This window comes from Carassius auratus, chromosome 14, assembly GCF_003368295.1.
Source record: "Carassius auratus strain Wakin chromosome 14, ASM336829v1, whole genome shotgun sequence".
NCBI lineage: Eukaryota > Metazoa > Chordata > Actinopteri > Cypriniformes > Cyprinidae > Carassius > Carassius auratus.
The window spans coordinates 20,404,759-20,423,763 of record NC_039256.1 but is presented as its reverse complement, the minus strand read 5'-3'; the positions used below and the strand labels follow the sequence as shown (position 1 = coordinate 20,423,763).

The 19,005-nt window shown below is 36.6% G+C and overlaps 2 protein-coding genes across 3 annotated transcripts; one reads left to right on the top strand and one right to left on the bottom strand.

Annotated features, from left to right (window-relative positions):
• Positions 1-467: 467 nt before the first annotated feature.
• tm9sf5 (transmembrane 9 superfamily protein member 5) lies at positions 468-11,990 on the top strand. Its single transcript, XM_026280587.1, has 17 exons — positions 468-773; positions 952-1,019; positions 1,117-1,210; positions 1,555-1,682; positions 1,858-1,987; positions 2,168-2,295; positions 2,555-2,666; positions 2,750-2,829; positions 2,934-3,039; positions 3,666-3,798; positions 4,320-4,439; positions 4,875-4,932; positions 5,037-5,196; positions 5,447-5,598; positions 5,689-5,800; positions 5,924-6,095; positions 10,225-11,990. The coding sequence occupies exons 1-17, from the start codon at positions 642-644 to the stop codon at positions 10,290-10,292; spliced, it is 1,953 nt and encodes a 650-aa protein (XP_026136372.1). The 5' UTR covers positions 468-641; the 3' UTR covers positions 10,293-11,990.
• A 2,343-nt stretch (positions 11,991-14,333) lies between these two features.
• gpr101 (G protein-coupled receptor 101) lies at positions 14,334-17,759 on the bottom strand. 2 transcript variants are annotated; one of them, XM_026281415.1, is made up of 2 exons: positions 17,371-17,759; positions 14,334-16,155 (listed from the first exon to the last, which is right to left on the bottom strand). In XM_026281415.1, the coding sequence occupies exon 2, from the start codon at positions 15,976-15,978 to the stop codon at positions 14,677-14,679; it is 1,302 nt and encodes a 433-aa protein (XP_026137200.1). In that variant the 5' UTR covers positions 15,979-16,155; positions 17,371-17,759; the 3' UTR covers positions 14,334-14,676. The 2 variants fall into 2 exon arrangements, with proteins under 2 accessions (XP_026137200.1, XP_026137201.1); XM_026281416.1 differs by having other exon boundaries at positions 14,334-16,076.
• Between the last annotated feature and the right edge of the window lie 1,246 nt (positions 17,760-19,005).

Below are 19,005 nucleotides of genomic sequence, written 5' to 3'. Positions count from 1 at the left end.
TATTGATTTAGCGTATTATCAATGTTTATATTAATTTAAAATAAAATTAATCTAAAATATCTTGTGTAATGGATTAAGGGTATAATAATTATATAAATCATATCAAATAATTATAATAATTATAATTTAAAAAAATTATAATTACCTCTAAAAATCAGACAATTTTATATTTTAAAATGTTTTACTATGTAGCGTCCTTTAATTTGGAGTAAGTGAAACTGAGGGAGGGGCTTTATTGTAAGTATGTGTCACTTTGCTTGAAGCTGATTGGTCCAATTTCAGTTTGAGCCCTCTAAACCAGCAGGTTAGCTGTGGAGCGTAAATTACTACTGTGGTGAACACCACTAAAAGCAAAGCCACTATCATGGTACCTGACTAGCCTGTTAAACCAGCTAAACCAGCTTCATGGTTCAGGCCCCAGTCAGATGTGTTTGGTGATCAAGATAAATTGGAGGAGGGGCCACCGGTGGGCGGAGTTATGTACACAGTGAGGAAGTGACTCTGAAGCAAATCTTACTCGAGAAAGTAGCAGATGCGAGCTCGTTGTCTTGGTGATTTTCTTCCGTGAACTGTCGCCGGTTAGTTTCACGGTTTGCTCCAGCAGAGTAAACCGGAATTCTCGCAGGACGCTGCTTTGAAAAATGAAGCCTTCAAATCCATGTTTTATATTTTTGCTGAGTTTAACAGTAGTCAGCACAAGCTTAGGATTCTACCTTCCGGGTTTAGCACCAGTCAATTTCTGCGAGTCGAAAGGAGATGCGGAGGAATGTCAGGTGAGCTTTTACTGTCCTCTACTTAATAGTATACTTCCGTGTAAAGACAGTTGAGACATAACAAATCAAACACACGTTTAGACATTGAGTTAATAAGCAAATTCTGAATACTCCACATTGCAAATTTCTGTTCAAAATAAAAAGTGTTGATCCCACTCTCCTGCTTTCAATCCAACAGACTGCGATACAACTGTTTGTGAATAGACTGGACTCAGTGGAATCAGTCCTGCCTTATGAATATGATGCGTAAGTGCTCTTGATCTTTACATTATAAGCTTTATTTTTATATCTGCGTGCATTTCTATACAAGGACTGATCAGCGAGGGAATACGTTTTACTTTAGGTTTGATTTTTGCAAAGACACGGATGAAAGAAGGCCCTCAGAGAACCTTGGGCAGGTGTTATTTGGAGAAAGAATAGAGACGTCACCTTACAAGGTAAGAAATGAATGTGTTTACGTTTTTTTAAATCATTGTAATTGAATATAATTGTGGCAGTGACATTTAGAAGAGTACACACCTTGTTCACTGAGAGATCACATCTTGTTTATCAAGTTTACTAGTTGTAGCTGAGAGACACAGACGCTTTCTTTTGTGTTTTCTGTGATTTGTTTTTTTATAAGGTCGTATGTAGTAATATATTGTCATATGATAAAGTTGATGTTATTCAGGCAGTGTATTACTAGTTGTTACTATTCCACATTAATGTGTTAAAACTAACTCTTGTGGTTCTCACATAATGGATAGATCCTCACTATACTGATTTTGGAAATTCTCCTTAGTTTTCATTTAAGGCTGACAAGACTTGTGTGAAGGTCTGCACCAAATCGTATGATGCAGGTTCAAAAGAAGACAAGTTAAAGTTGGACTTCCTAAAGAAAGGAATGGAGCTGAATTACCAGCACCACTGGTAAGTCTAGATGTGAAGCCTACAGTAGGTGTGGTAGCAATAACAAAATAAAAGTTTTGAAAGACACAATATCAGTTTGTCATCTGAGGGTTTTGTATGTAATTCTTTACGCGGTCTCTAATGGTTGCTAATAAAAGATAATTGGATTTGGTTTATCCTTAAACTTGTTTCGCAGGATTGTTGACAACATGCCAGTGACGTGGTGTTACATTGTGGAGGGCGATCAGAAAGTCTGCAACCCAGGGTTTCCCATTGGATGTCTAGTGAACGAAGAAGGAAAGCCAAAGGACGCCTGTGTGATAAATGTGAGCGAGACAGCTTTTTAAACTACTTTAGTTGTGAGCTGGCAGTCTGTGATGGAATAAATGTGATAGATTAAAAAGTTTGGATAAATGCAATCAGTTCTGTAAATTATGTTAAGATTATGACGGTGTTCATTTAATTTTCTTGTTGGAATACTAACATGATTTTATCCACTCTTCAAGGCTGATTTCAACAAGAAGAACACTTTTTATGTTTTCAACCATGTGGACATCACCATAGTTTACCACAGTGGAGATGAAACGAATGGCATGCATGCTCGACTTGTGGCGGCAACACTGGAACCTCAGAGGTCTGATTTCGCAACTAACTGTCTGTTACTAACTTGACTTGAAATGATGTATTTGAGATCTTATTTTAGCTCTTGCTCCACTTTCCGTTGGCCTATATGATCAGTTTCAGATTTCATATTTAACTAGATCGGAAAGTTAGGCATAGTGACACCTGTTTGCAAGCACACTTCAATAAGAAAACCCAGTAAATATTTACTGAAATGCATCTGTAGGATAGTTTTTTACATAAGAGTAATACGTATGTTGTCTGTTGGACAGCATAAAGCATAGTAATGATGAAAATCCAACCTGTGAAGGAGCTCCCATGGACATACCAGCAGATTTCAAGACTAATCTCAAAGTCACCTACACTTATTCAGTTACATTTAAGGTAAGTTGTTTTATAGAGTCAGTACAATGAGATGGTTGGAAAGAACTATGTGTAATAAAGTTTATTTTTTCTTCCTTTTCTAGCAAAATGATGATATTAGGTGGGCTTCTCGATGGGATTACATTTTGGTTTCCATGCCTCACACCAACATCCAGTGGTTCAGGTGAGTACAAGCTGGTTGTGAATATCATACAGTCATGAATAAGAAAGCTCTTTTTTCCATATCTCCATGCATATTAAAGGCCCATCTTCATTAATTTTTTTTAGCATCATGAACTCTTTAGTCATTGTGCTCTTCCTGTCTGGCATGGTGGCCATGATCATGCTTCGAACACTGCACAAGGATATTGCCCGGTACAACCAGATTGACCAGGTACCTTGAATTTACTTTGTTCTCATTCCAACTTTTACCTAGATAAGAGAAGAAATGAATGACTCTGTAATGTCCCCAGAATGCCTTGTGTCAACAAGAGCTGACACTCCCACATACACACAAACTGTCAGAGCCAATTTCCATTTAATCTATACTGTGTTTGCTTCTTGGATTATGCAAATCCTAATTCTCAAGCAAAGACAGACCAATAGTTTTTCCTCTTAGTTTTAGTGTGGTCTTATTTTTCTCATTTTAATAACCTTAAAAATACCTCCAGTCACTGAATTCTCTGTTGTGACATTCACAGGCAGACTGGGTTAAGATCCCTCCAGCTGCAAACGTTACCTATGTAAGCTTATTAGCTTATGTTGTTACTGGTGATTATGAAATGATGATTGTGTGGCTCCGGGTGTAATTGTACAATACCATGCTCACCAATCAAGGTTAAGAAATGAAGGAAGCTATTTTGCAATGAATAGATAATGTCACTGATAAAGCATGTGTGGCACATACCATCTGCTTTTCCCTCACAATTTCAATAATTGAGTTTGTTGACTGTCCGTAATGATTTACCGGATGTCGGTCATGTGAGGTCATATTGAGATTTATTGTTCTATCTCTTGCAGGAGGATGCCCAGGAGGATTCTGGCTGGAAGCAGGTTCATGGTGACGTGTTCAGGCCGCCCAGGATGGGCATGCTTCTGTCCGTCTTCCTCGGACAGGGCACTCAGGTCTTCATCATGACTTTCATCACCCTTTGTAAGTGCATTGGAACAGAAATGAATTAAATGTGCTGCAGATTTTGTATTGTACAAATTAAACATAAAGGGTTTATTATCTAGTATTTTGAGAACGCGTTAATATTTGAGTGCATTCCAAAAATGTGAACTGTTCTCCACTAATCCTTTATTTTTAGTTAGTGATCAATTTAAAATGGTTGTACACAGTTTGGTAATTTTTTTTTTTTACTGTTATCCTAGCATGGTCATACTTTATTTTAAGGTCCAGTCCTCACCATTAAAAAACCATAAACTACCGCTTTTGCCTCAGTAAACTCCTAGTTTGCTGTTTTTTAATAGGAAGTTGTTAAGTTTAGGTATTGGGTAGGATTAGGGAAGTAGAAAATGTGATTTATAAGCACTAATTAAATGCTGATATGTTAACAATATGCATGCTAATAAGCAACTATATATATATATAATAGTGAGAATTGGTCCCTATACTGAAGTGTTACCAATAGCATTAAATGAAAAAAGTGACAATCCTGCTTTTCTCTTTAGTTTTGGCCTGCCTGGGCTTCCTGTCTCCAGCCAACAGAGGGGCTCTCATGACCTGTGCAGTGGTGTTGTGGGTTCTGCTTGGTACACCTGCTGGATACGTGTCTGCCAGACTCTATAAGAGTAAGGAAATACTGCAATGTGGAACACTTATTTGACCTTATTTTCTATTGGAACCATTATGAAAGCATTGTAATTTTTCATTTGAAGAGCTATTTATTTTTTTAATTCTGTTCATTTTCGGAGAAAAATACATAGTCCGCCTTAAATATTGGCTAGGAAGCTTATACAAACAAGGAATTTATCTAGCTGAAAGAAGCCTTCAGAAAAAAGTACAGACATACTTGAGGATGAAGGCAATAAAACAGAATATAACACAATAATAAAAAATAGGAAATAAAATGTAAACATAACACAAATCAGTACAGTGATTAAAAATATAGAAAGCTCATAGAATTGTGAATGTGCAGAAATGTTATTTACAGATGTAGCGTTTTGAAAAACCCTGTTGGTAGTTTTAATATTGATTGCTTCCTCAATTTCACTTGGTTTCATCAGCTTTCGGTGGTGAAAACTGGAAAACCAATGTTCTTCTCACCGCCTTTTTGTGTCCTGGGTAAGTTGAATACTGTCTTTATTGCAAACCGTAATAGATTTCCTGACAGCAGGAATAAAATGATGTATGCCAGGATGTCGTTTCAGTATTCTGTGTTTCTGCAGGATTGTGTTTGTGGATTTCTTCTTGATGAATCTGATCCTGTGGGTAGAGGGCTCCTCCGCTGCGGTTCCCTTTGGTACACTGGTGGCCATCCTGGCACTGTGGTTCGGCATCTCTGTTCCTCTCACTTTTATGGGTGCATACTTCGGTTTCAAAAAAACAGTGAGTATGTCTTCTTTAACAGACCCACTTCTTAAGCAGTTTTCAGCAAAGAACATTTTTAATTCCTGGCATTCTGACAGGTGGATACTAAGAAATGACATTTAATAATCAGCTCCCAGATTTCGATACTCTCGCATTCCTATTTTTGTATTGTTATTACATTTCCCATCTGTGTGAGCTTTTTCTGTTGGCACGCTGTCATGCATGATATCATGAATGTGGGTGTGTTTTTGTTTTCCTGTTTTAACAGGGCATCGAGCCACCAGTGCGAACAAACCAGATCCCACGCCAAATTCCTCAGCAGTCCTTCTTCACCAAAGCCATGCCGGGCATCATCATGGGAGGCATCCTGCCCTTTGGCTGCATCTTCATCCAGCTCTTCTTCATCCTCAACAGCATCTGGTATGATTTAGAAATCATATCATGCTGAAATGAGTTGATTTGAGGATTGATGTTTTGCTCCTAACGGTGCAATCAAATGTTCTTCTGCAGGTCTCATCAGATGTATTACATGTTTGGCTTCCTTTTCCTGGTCTTCATCATCTTGGTCATAACCTGCTCTGAGGCAACTGTTCTGCTCTGCTACTTCCATTTATGTGCAGAGGTGAGATTCATATGAGTCTACATCATTTTAAACATTTGTCAAAAATGCTATTATTATTTATTTTAATAATCGCTGGTGTTTTTGTGTTTTTAAATGTAAAGCCTTCTTCTTTGTGTTTGACAGGATTATCACTGGTGGTGGCGATCATTCCTGACCAGCGGTTTCACAGCAGTGTATCTGTTTATCTACGCAGTGCATTACTTCTTCTCAAAACTACAAATCATAGGGGCTGCGAGCACCATCCTCTACTTTGGCTACACCTCGATCATGGTGCTCATTTTCTTCATTTTTACAGGTAGGTGGAAGGTGCATGATTTGCTTTAGCTTTAATACACTTTGTGATTGGAGTAGGGATTCCCAAACATTTTTGTCAAGCAGATCCCTTTGATGAAAATATTTACTTGAATTACCTCCTGAAGTTTAATATTAACATTTCAGTCATTTTTCATTTGTTCTCTGAAGTTGGTTAATGGTGACATGACATGCAAGTTAATAAAAAAAAAAAAAAATATATATATAGTATAATATAATTGTAACGTAATTTACAGTAGCATAATTATAATAGTATAATTTAGATTTTATTTGACACTATTATTATTATTGTCTACTATATTATTGTCTATACTATTACTATATATTGTATATAATATATATACAATATATATTTTTTAATTTTTAGGATTTAATTCACAGCCCCCAGTTTGTGAAACCCTAAATTAGAGAATAGATTTGTGTTATGACCTACTTGAGAAAACCAGGTTGAAGTTACATTTTATGATTTTATCACAGATGAATAGAGCTATACAGTGCTTCCTGTGCTGTTTTTGAAAGACTCTAGATCAAATGGCGAAATAAATAATACTTTTAGTTTTAGCTTGCAGTCTGAATTTGAATTCAGTTTTTCTGTTGTGTTGTCTTCACTAGCTGTAATGAAAAACTAGCATACAACACATGTGGTCTGTTCCACAAGCTAATGACTAAAACTGAATCAGTCTTATGAGTCCTACACTGAATGACCTTTCACTGAATACTCCTTTTCAATCAAATGACCAGTTTAACCCTTAAAGTGCCCCATTATGAATTTTTGAAAATGACCATTCATGCAGTGTGTAACAGCTCCAAGTGAAAGAAAATATCCTGCAAAGTTTTAAATCTGAAAGTGCACCTGCATATAAAGTTATTGTCACAATAACTTTATAAAGAGTTGACTCTGAATCTCTGACTCAAGCGATTTTTAAAGCACATCCGAAGCCTTTCATGTTGACGTCAACACGAAATATTAGCATACTGCCCGCCCATTTGTTGGCCTTTTCAAGTTGGTCTGAATGAAAATGCAAATTAATTCTTTGCCACTAGGTGCAGCTTTTGGAGCAGTAAAATACCTTTTTTACGCTGTACACAAAGCAGCACTATGCACATAAATGCTGCTTTATCAGGCATTACAGGCATGATGAAATGAAAACGAGACCGATCCGACCAATCACTGCAGATTAGTATCACGCAAAGGAAGGGTTTGGAAAAATGAATCATTAAATGAATCATTAGTGAGTCATTGAGCAAGTAAGGTAAAATATTATATTATAAAACAATGAAAGTGTCAAAATCGACTATATTTATTTTGTTAGTGCACGCTGCTTTTTTGTGGTGAACAATTCATCCGTGCAAGTCAATCCACAAAAAAAATGGTTTGCCTTCGTAATCTTTAATCCAAATTTGAAAATGCACCTCCCCTCTGAAATGATGGGCCTTTTCTGGTGACATCAGTTTGATGGCTTTGATTTGAGCATAACATCCTTAAACAAAGCACAGTCACGTTTCCATGATACATCTTATTTTTTTACGTGCAAAATTTCATATTAACAAATGTAAGTTATCCTGCAAAAAATCTTTTTGCCCATGAAAATCTATCCTGCAAAAAAATAAAAAAAATAATTTTAGGGAGGAATTGGAGCATTATATTGATACTATACGATTTTCTATGAAACAATGGCTTGTTAAAACAGTGAAAGTGATATATATATATATATATATATATATATATATATATATATATATATATATATATATATATATATATATATATACACAGCCCCTCTAGTGTATAATTGTTTTATATAATATATAATGTTTGTTATATACAGGTAACTTGTTTTTGTTACTAATAATAATAAAAAATAAATAAATAACATCCTTAAACATGCCCTCCAACTGTCAATGTTGTTCTGAATGCACTGATAAATGCCTGCTTTATTACATCCAATCAGTTCGCAGTAGAAAAAAAACACGCCCTCTGTTTTTTGCATTCAGTATTCTGTTTCTCTCTGAAGTACGTCACAGTATGGAAGTAAAGTCGGTCATGACTTCTGGTTCACACAGACTTTAAAAGGATAATTCACCCAAAAAGGACAATTCTGTCATTAATTACTCCCTCTCATGTCATTCCAAACCCTTCGTTCATCTGCGGAACACAAATTACCTTTTTGTTTTAATCCTTACACGATCAAGGCTCAGAAACTTAGTAAGGAGATTGTTTAAATAATCCATGTAACAAATAAGCTCTCTGCATAGTCATGTGGAGAGGCATAATATGACGTTAACCCTCGGCGATCCAATTGCAGCCTTGAAATACGAGATTCTAAATTCTTCTAAATTTCTTTTGCCTTACAAAATTAGAAGTTTCCTTTGAAATATGATACTACTTACTGGTCAGTAACTTTAAAAGTATTCTTATGTAAATAACATTCAGAAACTGCATTTCAAGTAAATAAAAGTTAATAAATAAATACTCATTTTAAAAAAAGCACTAAAAACAACACCATGCACACCACAGACAGATGCACAAATATTGTTTTCTCTTTCATGGAATGTGAATGAGTGTAAAAGTCAACATTATCACATTCCTAATGGATTGAAGTCTGACAGGCAGAACAAGATATTTTGGAGACAATGCAGTCATTCTGCTATTTAAAAAAAATAACTGTTACTCCAGGTCAGAAGCTTCTGTAAATATTTAGTTTGCACATAGAATTACACTGCAACTCATTTAAACTGTGAAATGCAAACATATTTAATAGTGGCTCAGTTGTAATTTCTGCACAGCTGATGCAACCGCCCCTGATACCATTTAAAAGCTACAGGATTTGTATCCTGTTCCTGAAATTGAATACTTACAGCATTCAATATCAGGAACAGGATACAAATCGGTTAGTGTAACATGCAAAATGTTTGCCTTATTGTACTTCACCTACAATATCAAATGTTCCTCATGGATATGGTGCTGCAGTGCCTCTCTTCTAGTCCTTTCGTTTGGCGGATGACCAGTTCTAGGTGGTTTGTTCCTGCCTGATGGGTCATGCTGTGTTTAGGCCGAGGGTAATTGGGACACCTATAAATATTCCTCATCTTTCATTGTTGTTGTTGAAAGACAGCGGCGGTCCCTCCAGCCTTAATCAAATCTCTGTCGCTTCCCCTCATTGATATGCTGAGGATGAGGCGGCGAGAGATGGCCAGCTGTCTGCCAGCCATAAACATCTTCACATGCTTACCTGTTTCTCTACAAATGGCATGTAAATGTCTTTTTTAGCTTTGCAGCAAGTGTTTTCCTCACCCAGCATGAAGGAAAGCGATTTTACAGCTGTACAACTGCGACTGATTGACCCAGTGAAATAACCCAAGCCCCTCAGCGACATTTCATGTTGAACCTTTACAAAACCCCTCCAGATTGCCAATGTAATTGCAGCGGGTCTCACGGCTTTGCTTTGAATGATGTGAAACCACCGTCATCGGTTTTCTGAGTACATATTAGCCACAATCTATTTGTTGCCATGGATTCTACTAGATGCTTTAGCATCCCTGGCTACGGCTGTTATGGCAACTTCCATGCACACTTGAGGGGACAATATGCAAGGCATGATTGAAACGAGGCTTAATGGATTGCCATCTCACTCTCAGTCCCACAGATTAAAAGCAATGGGTCACAGAAATGTCTTGTTTTTGTCCAAACTAGCATGACTCTTTAGATCCGAGAGAGCCAAGTGAAGATACAGCGAGAGCGTGTGTGTGTGGAAGGTGAGGGGGAGGACTGAGAATCGTGTGTATATAAACGCATCTCAAAATAGATTCCGAGCTAAAGATTTCAATCAGATTGGCTGTCACTGCCTCCCCAGCGATGATCAGATTTAATCCTGTGCTCCGTTACACTCAGCTCAGTTTGGCTCTGTCAGATAATTTGCTGCATTGAAAGCACACTATTAATAGACGGTTATCTTATAAAATGCCACCCAAATGACTCTTAATGTGGTTTCGATAGAAGCACTGTTTCATAATGTGCACACTATTAGTTAGTCTGGCACATTTCGTGACATCTTTTATGTTGTACATTTTATTTCTCACATTAATTCTCAAACATGTCTCCTTCTGTGCAGGTACTATAGGCTTCTTCTCCTGCTTCTGGTTTGTAAATAAAATCTACAGCGTGCTGAAGGTGGACTAAGGGAGGGACATTTGGAGAACACGACATCATCTTTTTACAGATCAGCTTTCATGTGAAAGTCTGAATAGACATTTAAATGAAGGTTAAAAGAACGGATGGTGTGTTTGGCTCAACTGTAATTCACTGACCTGCAGTAGGTGTGTGTGTGAACTCCAAAGATTCTTTTTTTAGTGCTTTACTTGTCTCGCGTTGCCTATGACTTCATTCCAGCTAAACCTACGGCACTGAGAGCAGAGACCCATATCTTATATATAAAATTGTCTTATTATGCTTTTATACTTATTCAAATGTATGTTTTACTTTGTGTGTTTTATTTAGTCATCTGTAAAGACATAATTTGAGTATATATTGCAGTACATGTTTTAGCCTTTGTACATTTTGTAAAGGTCAGATGGGACACAGTTTCGGGTTTACCAAACTTTACAGTCACATTTGCCTTTACAGTGAAATTCCGTGGGCTAAAAGCAGTCATCGCAAACTGGAATTTTGAGTGAGTGAAACATGAAAACATTCCACACACAGACTTCTCATGGGATTCAAGTTTGTTCAGTTTTGAGCACACAAATTTGTCACACTGATCAGTTTTAAAGCTGCTTAGTTTGGAAGGGACCTCTGAGTAAGAGGTGTAGCATCACTACGTAATAAGTTTCACTCATGTAACACACCATTATCTGGTGGAATTTCACAACGAAATACCGTCTTTTTTTTATTGGAATCCACGTGTTTTGGAGTTTCGCTTAAGGGCTAAAACATTTCCCCCACACAGATTTGTCCTGTCAAAGATGACGGTGAGAACAGAAAATAGGTTTGGAAGTGACTTCCTTTTTTTTTTTTTTTTTTGCCCGTGAAATATACCTATAAAGAATTTTTCGCATTTAGATAGGAATTAACGCAGTCAGGAATTTCACGTGAGGGTGAAAGATTTTGCAACGGGTTCAAGACAAGCTTCTTTGTTTTAAAGTGACTTCTATGTGAGCTCTGCTTTATGCATTGTGATATTGACAATATACGAAGGAAAAAAAATTTTCCAATGAAATTTCCCTAATGTGACTGCATGTAAAACCACACCAAAGTAAACTCTATCATGTTTACTATAGGTGAATATCAGTAATATATTTACTTTGTTGTTAGTATCAAAAAACTACGTTATTTTGTTTTTATAGTTTTATCTCTCTAATGAATTTTTTTTATGGAGTGAAGGGAATCGATTGGTTAAGAAGCACATAGTTTTTGCTACAGGACTCTTTTATACAAGTAAGGATATCTAAATAATGGGAGGTATTTAGTGATTTTTATACTTTGTAAATTATTTAATTGCAATCACGTTAAGAAAACGACATGCTTGCACATCTTTTTTCCAATCATTTTAATTTAAAACCCACAGAATGTACTGAGCTTCAAGTCTTATGATGAGGTATGCATAAACATTCTTCACAATGTTCTAATGAAAGAAAAATAAATCACAAAGTACATCATTACAAAAATGTCTAATTCTAAAAATATAAAACAGTCGGTTGTTAGAGTTGGAGTAAACACGGTGACATGTTTCAGCTGACTCTGCTGTTTTATTTTTTGAAAGTGACTGTCTACAGTTTTGTAAGTGCTGCAAGCATTGCTGGAAACTGGTATACAGTTGATAATATCTGTGATATGTATTGTTGCACTCACTTGTTTCAATATAATACTTGCTGTAGCAGAGGAAATTGCAGGTTTGACTCATGATTGATTCAGCTAAATTCTAAACACCCCAGCCAGAATTTAATATTGAAGCACTAGCAGTCCTATGTTGTACACAGTCAAGCTAAGTGCTCAATGAACGTTTAACATTCCTGCCTTATTGCAGTGGTTGAACTCCAGAACATAAAGTGCTTCAGCAGTTTCAAAGCCTGCTTGTTTAATCATGTCAGTTTGGCAGTGTGAGGGGATTGAACATCTCATATGACACAGAGAGGATGTACAATTTACAATTTTCATAGTGAGGCACTCTTAAAGAGAGCGGACTCTTCACACCAGTCAAGAGGTACATCAGAAATACCCTGAGATCCTGAGCTCATTAGCTGCTCTTGGGTGAATCTCACAAAAACATGTCCAGGTCGCATTTCTCACACACACAATAATTAAAAAATAAACCCATCGATAAATAAAATGGCACTTCAGCAAATATTATCATGATATATAAATACTTTTTAAAAAATGTACATTAATGTAATAAGAAATGGATGGATTGGTGGGAACAATGCAAAAAAAAAAAAAACACGAAAAGAAGGGTTCATTTTCTTTTTTCTCTCTGCTATTGGGGTTAAATATAATCAGACATGATCTTGACAGTTTTCATGTGACTCACCCTCTTCAAAACACTGAAACCCCTCCACATTACACACCTTTTATATACAAACAGAAATACAGTGACCCATACCCTAATGCTGATGTGATTCATCGCTTAAGTATTATTGGTGCATGAACAATAAATAAACAATATATATATATATATATATATATATATATATATATATATATATATATATATATATATATATATATATATATATATAATTTTTTTTTTCAATTTAGCTTCCTTTTGCTTGAATTTACATTGTTCCTGTAAGAGAACGTTGATTCCAGTGACAATGAATCAGTTGTATAAAAAAGTTTATGTGTATGCTTAGAAAAATAGACCAAAATCTTTCCACATGTATTCTAAATTCATTTAACATAAGGAATACTTTGTCTTTAAATTATAAAGTAGCAATACATTTGACATGGATGTATACAAAGAACATTCATTTGGTTAGACATGTTATACACTACTATACGCTGTCTCAAAAAAATATTTTTCCAACATTTTACTCCCTATAATATTGTAAGAATTATATCAAAACACTAAAGGAAAATCAATATTCTGTTTTTGATGGAGCACTTTATACTTTGTCTCCAATATTTTCTATTTTAAACCACACATAAAAGACATTAGATGTCAAGCCTTGTGTATTAAATTAATATTCAGACCTTATTTTTAGTCTGTTTAAATAACCATGACAAATACTGCAAATGATGGTATATTTTCAGCCACTTTCCCATTCACAGAGTAAACACTACCATTGAAAAGTTTAAGGTTGATAACATTTTTAAAGCATTTTCAAGCCTCTTATGCCCATCATGGCTGCATTTATTTGAACAACAATACAGCAACAGTAATAATATGAAACAATACAATTTAAATACCTCTTTTCTATTTTAATATATTTTAAAAGTATATTAATTATGTAATGGCAAAGCTGAATTTTTAGCAGCCATTACTCTAGTCTGCAGTGTCTCATGATCCTTCAGAAATTATTCATATGCTAATTTGACATTCAAGAAACACTTCTTAATATCAATATTGAAAACAATTATGCTGCTTAATATTTTTGTGAACATCATGATTTCAGTGCATTTTAATGCAACTGAATGCATCCTTGCTGAATACAAGTGTTAATTTATTTAAAACATATTTTTGAATATAAAATAAAAATAAATAAATAAATCTAACTCTTGAATAATAGATAATTTAAACAGTCTATTATCCAGCCAAGAAAATACGTTTGCTAGGCTTTTCTGTTGTTGTGGTCAATGTTATTTTTGTAGATACTAACCATAAAGTAAGTCCATAGCATAACTAGGAACACGTATGGTTACATATAGCAGAACAAATGGGAACCTGGATTACCAAACCAGTTTTAAGTCACCAGAAAAACATTGTATGGGTCAAAATTAACGATTTTTCTTTTATGCCAAAAATATTTCAGATATTACATAAAGATCATGTTCCATGAAGATATTTTGTAAATGTCCTACCGTAAATATATCAAAACGTAATATATGATTAGCAATATGCATTGCTAAGAATTCATTTTGACAACTTTAAAGGGTTATTTTCTGAGTATTTTGATTATTTATTTATTTTTGCACCCTCAGATTCCAGATTTTCAACCTTGGCCAAATATTGTCCAATCCTAATAAACCATACATCAATGGAATGCATGTTTATTCAGCTTTTGAAAAATTGACACTTAAGACTGGTTTTGTGGTCCAGGGTCACAAATATGCATTCTCAGATTACTTCTCAGACTCGGTACCTTTTAATAAAGGACATTTTGGACCATTTGTTCCCTATATTTTGGTTCATTTTAGTATCTTAAAGGTACATGATATCACTTAAAATGTACATATTAGTAAATAAATGGCACATAATAGTACATTTTAAAAGGATACTGTCTCAGTGACAGTTTCTGTACCTTTCTGTCTGAGAGTGTGAGCTTGTGTTTAAAGGCACAGTATTTGATTCAAAAGTACCAAATTGTGCCCTAAATGGAAACCAGAAGAGATGTATAAACCCCAGATCTGTTCAGAATTTGCCTGTAGGTGTTTCCTCGTGTTGTTTGTTGGTGTTGCTGTGTACCGTGAGCTCCTTCTCTGAGCTCAGACTGATGGAGGTGGTTTCCTTACGGCTGTCTTTGGACCTCCTCTCTGTAGGGGAAGAAGACACGGTGCCTTCCTCCCAGGTTTGGAGAGGACACACTCGGGCAGCCTGGCTTGAGAGATGAGTGTGTGCCATGCGTCCATCCGTCACCGTGAAGCAACTGTCCACGCCGGAGCCCTGACTGATCCGGCCCTGCCCGCACAGTGGCCCGCAGAGCAGAGCCAGGAACTCCTTGCGTACGCTGCGGTGCATGTAGCCGTAGATGTAGGGGTGTAAGCAGCACTGCAGAAAGAAGAGAATGAGCGCCATCGAGGCCAACCAGGGTGGCACCATTGCACTAGAGTAAATGGATATTGTGCTTAGCACACTGTACGGGCCCATGCTGAACACATAGGACGCCATGATGACAAACACCACCCGCGCAGCCTTACAGTGATAATGGAATCGTCTATGGCGGGTTCTGATGGGATAAGAGGCTGAAAAGGGGCCTTCTGGTTGGGGATGCCTTTGGGGGCTGGAACAGGATGCTTGGGAATCTGGAGGGCGATTGGATTGGATAGGGTGAACGAGGGCATTCTGCCGCCTTGCCGCCCTGAATACCATCCAATAACAGCAAAGCATGATCACCACAGGCAGCCAGAACGAAAGTGCAGACACCAGGGCTGAATACGAGTAGCTTGAGGACCACACAACAGTGCAGGCTTTGTGGCGCAGATCAAATTCGATGGTTCCCCATCCATAAAGCGGCGGAGTGCTCTGAAGCACACTAAGAAGCCATGTGAGAGCGATCAGGTTGGTACCCAGGTGAGGTGTCATTCGTGTGGGGTAGGACAGCGGGTGGATGATGGCCAAATAGCGATCTACGGATACCACGATGATGGTGTTGACGCCAGCAAATGCAAACAGGTGCATGAGCACCACAAGGGCTTGGCAGAGTCGGGCGTCCAGCGGCCAGACCTCAGGCACGGTGGCAGCGATGGCGAAGGGCATGACAAACACCGTCTGCAGTAGGTCGGCCAGGAGCAGGTTAAGCACGAAACGGTTGGCAACGTGGAGAAGTTGCGGCTTGCGCTGGAATACCAGTAGCACAACAACATTTCCAAAAAGCGATGTGCACACGATCACCGATATGAGCACCATCTTCACCATGCTGTTCACCAGAGAAGGTGCGCCGGGGTCCCAGGGCACTGTGCTGGAGTTACTGCCCAGAGGTGGAAAGGTGGGCATAGTGACAGAGACAAGGTGGGAGATTACGCATTAGGAGCCTTTCGGATATCACCAACACCAGCCTGAAGGTCTGACAACTGTACTGTCACTCTTCACACCTTGAAAGATGATGTAACACAAGAAGAAATGTTCAGCACATCCTGATCCCTCTTAGATGAATGTTCACACTTGTCAGTTCTGTAATGATATTTGAGTCACAGTGAAACAGACATCTGAAAGAACTATTGTGTCCAACCTACACATACATTTTACATATTTATTTTTAGTCATTAGCAAAGGCTTTTAGGGATGCCTGATCTATATATAAATATATAATAACATCAGTACCATATATATATATATATATATATATATATATATATATGTGTGTGTGTGTGTGTGTGTGTGTGTGTGTGTGTGTGTCTGTGTATGTGTGTGTCCATGCATGTATAACAGTACCATATCTGTAATTAATTATTAGAGATCTTTTAATCTGCCAGTACACTGACATAATTGATAGACTAATTAATTGTGCTAGCTCATTTTCTCTATTTTTACATTATTTTTACATGATCTTTGTTGTTATCTACACTTAACTAAAAATATAAATAAAAAACCTTTGTAAATGTTATGTATACATTTCAGATGAATTCTATTTTTTGTTCCTTTTTTTATTTTAATGTGGGAAATTGTTATTATTAAATCATTAGGGTTTCTAATATTTATCAGTTACCAGCCAAAACTTCAGAAATTAATACTAAAAGCTAAAAGCAATAACAAACAAATATTGCCTTATATTGCATCAACTAGAATTTTAATTCTAGAATTGTTGCATCGCTAATGCTATTACACAACTTGATAAAACAAGAGCCAACAATATTTGTTGTACACATTGCAGTACTCAACTTTAAATTTGTACTGTACACATACTTTTATATATACATATTGTTATTATATACATACTATAATAAACCCTTTTAGACAGCCTAATACATAGTGCCCACTACAATGTACTGTATATGCATTTTCTATATACCTATACGCAAAAGGTTCTAGTGCCTGCTATATCACAGTACATACTTCATAGTATAGTATTTAGTGCATGCTTGTACAAATCTGTATGCACATTTATACATAATAAATACATAAGTGAACCCGTGTACAGGTACACAGAGACAACATATTGATCAATTTCAATGGTTTAGAAGCTGTGTGCATCGTATCTGACCTTTTTCTTAAGTCACTGTTGGTAAGCACGGGCCAAATTATATGCATCTATCTTTCATGAGAACAATGAACAGCTGGAAATCACCGCTGTCATAATTCCATTGTTAACCGCGCGCTAAAAGTGGCGCTGGTTTCTCTACGGTGCAAATCTCAAGCAAATATTAACAATGAATGGAAGACATTTACCGTGTAACGATCATTGGAAACGAAGCATCCGTTCGGCTCTTTTCGAATGACCGTCGGTTGTCAGTCGCCTTTGTGTCTGTCTCTTCTCTGGAAGCAGGGCTCAGGTGATGTTCTCCCATTTTAGTCTCCTCGGTGTCATCAACGACAGTCGCGTCCTCTGTGAGAGCAGCACTTCATTCAGAGATGGAGAAGCATCAATCAAGCGCTCGCTGGTGGTGCACGAGCAGATTGTTTCAATAAACCGCCGTGGATTTCTGTAACCTGCTTGTGAACATGCGGTGGCGCACATACAGCAGTGTCACAGCGGTTACATGTCATCATCAGCAGCACACCGTTCTGCTCATTAACACTGTAACGCCTTCGGTGCTCTCGAGTGCACTTAAACACAAACCTCCCACAATAAATAATCGCGCTGATCACATCCAGTGGGTAGGCTATACAGTCAACAATAAGTGTGTTTGAAGGCCAAAATTAAATAAATAATTACATGCATATATATATATATATATATATATATATATATATATATATATATATATATATATATATATTTTTTTTTTTTTTCTTCTTCTTCTCATTCTAGGCATTGTAATGTAGTTCATACTAGATGGTTGAATATTACATTTGTAAAAAATAAAAATAAAAAATAGATTAGCAAATAATAATGACAGGTTTTTTCAGTGACATTAGTATATAAAAAATATTCAGTGACATTAGTATCAAAATTATATTCATCTTCCACTGTTTATTCAAACTCACACGGTGATTGAGCCAATGTTGTGTCGCACTTAGTCACGCAGCCCAAACAAACAGATTGCAAAAATCACAAAAAGATAGGCCTAATGTGTTTTACAGATTGCTCTTAAGGGCCGCAAATATAATTGTTTTGCATTTGACTGTACTCTACTGATACACACGACGTTTAATTCCCTCTCTATAAGCTAACCTATTTTTAGTTTTTTTACGAGGTTCTGATGGAGGTACTGGTAATGATTTTGATTTAGATCAAGACGACTATAATACTACTGATAGCAAACTCATATCAATGTGCTGTAGCACCATCTAGTGTATTAAGAGACAAATTACAAGTGAAGTTTTTGCAGACGTATCATCATCATTAACCCTAGCATGTGCCTTCTCTCATGAAAATATAAAATATAATTTTTTCCCATCGTCTAGCATGGATCATTGCCATTACTATCCCTCCACGTCCCTGAGATACAATTTACCTGTTCATAATTCCTTTTATGTAGATTTAAATGATATAGCCATATGGTAATGAAATAAATGTAAATCCCATTTCTCATTTCCTCTAAATCCCTCTCTTTGTTATTCTCAGTGAGATTTATTTACTGAATAATGCAAAGAGGATTTTATTACACATTGCAGGGTTGTGTAAGAATCCACATTGTGAATAATAATTGATGACTGCTTGTTACACTGCATTATTCTACAGTAGAAGAGGCCACCTAGTGGCTCTGGTGATTATGGATTACAGAAACATCTCAACTCAGAATCCTCTCTGTTTGGTAATAATGGTAATTTCACAAAGGAAATAGAACTTTTTCATTTGTAAAGTCAGATAGGTACTGTAAGTTAAAATAGGAAGACAGCTCCTGGAGACACTTTTATTTA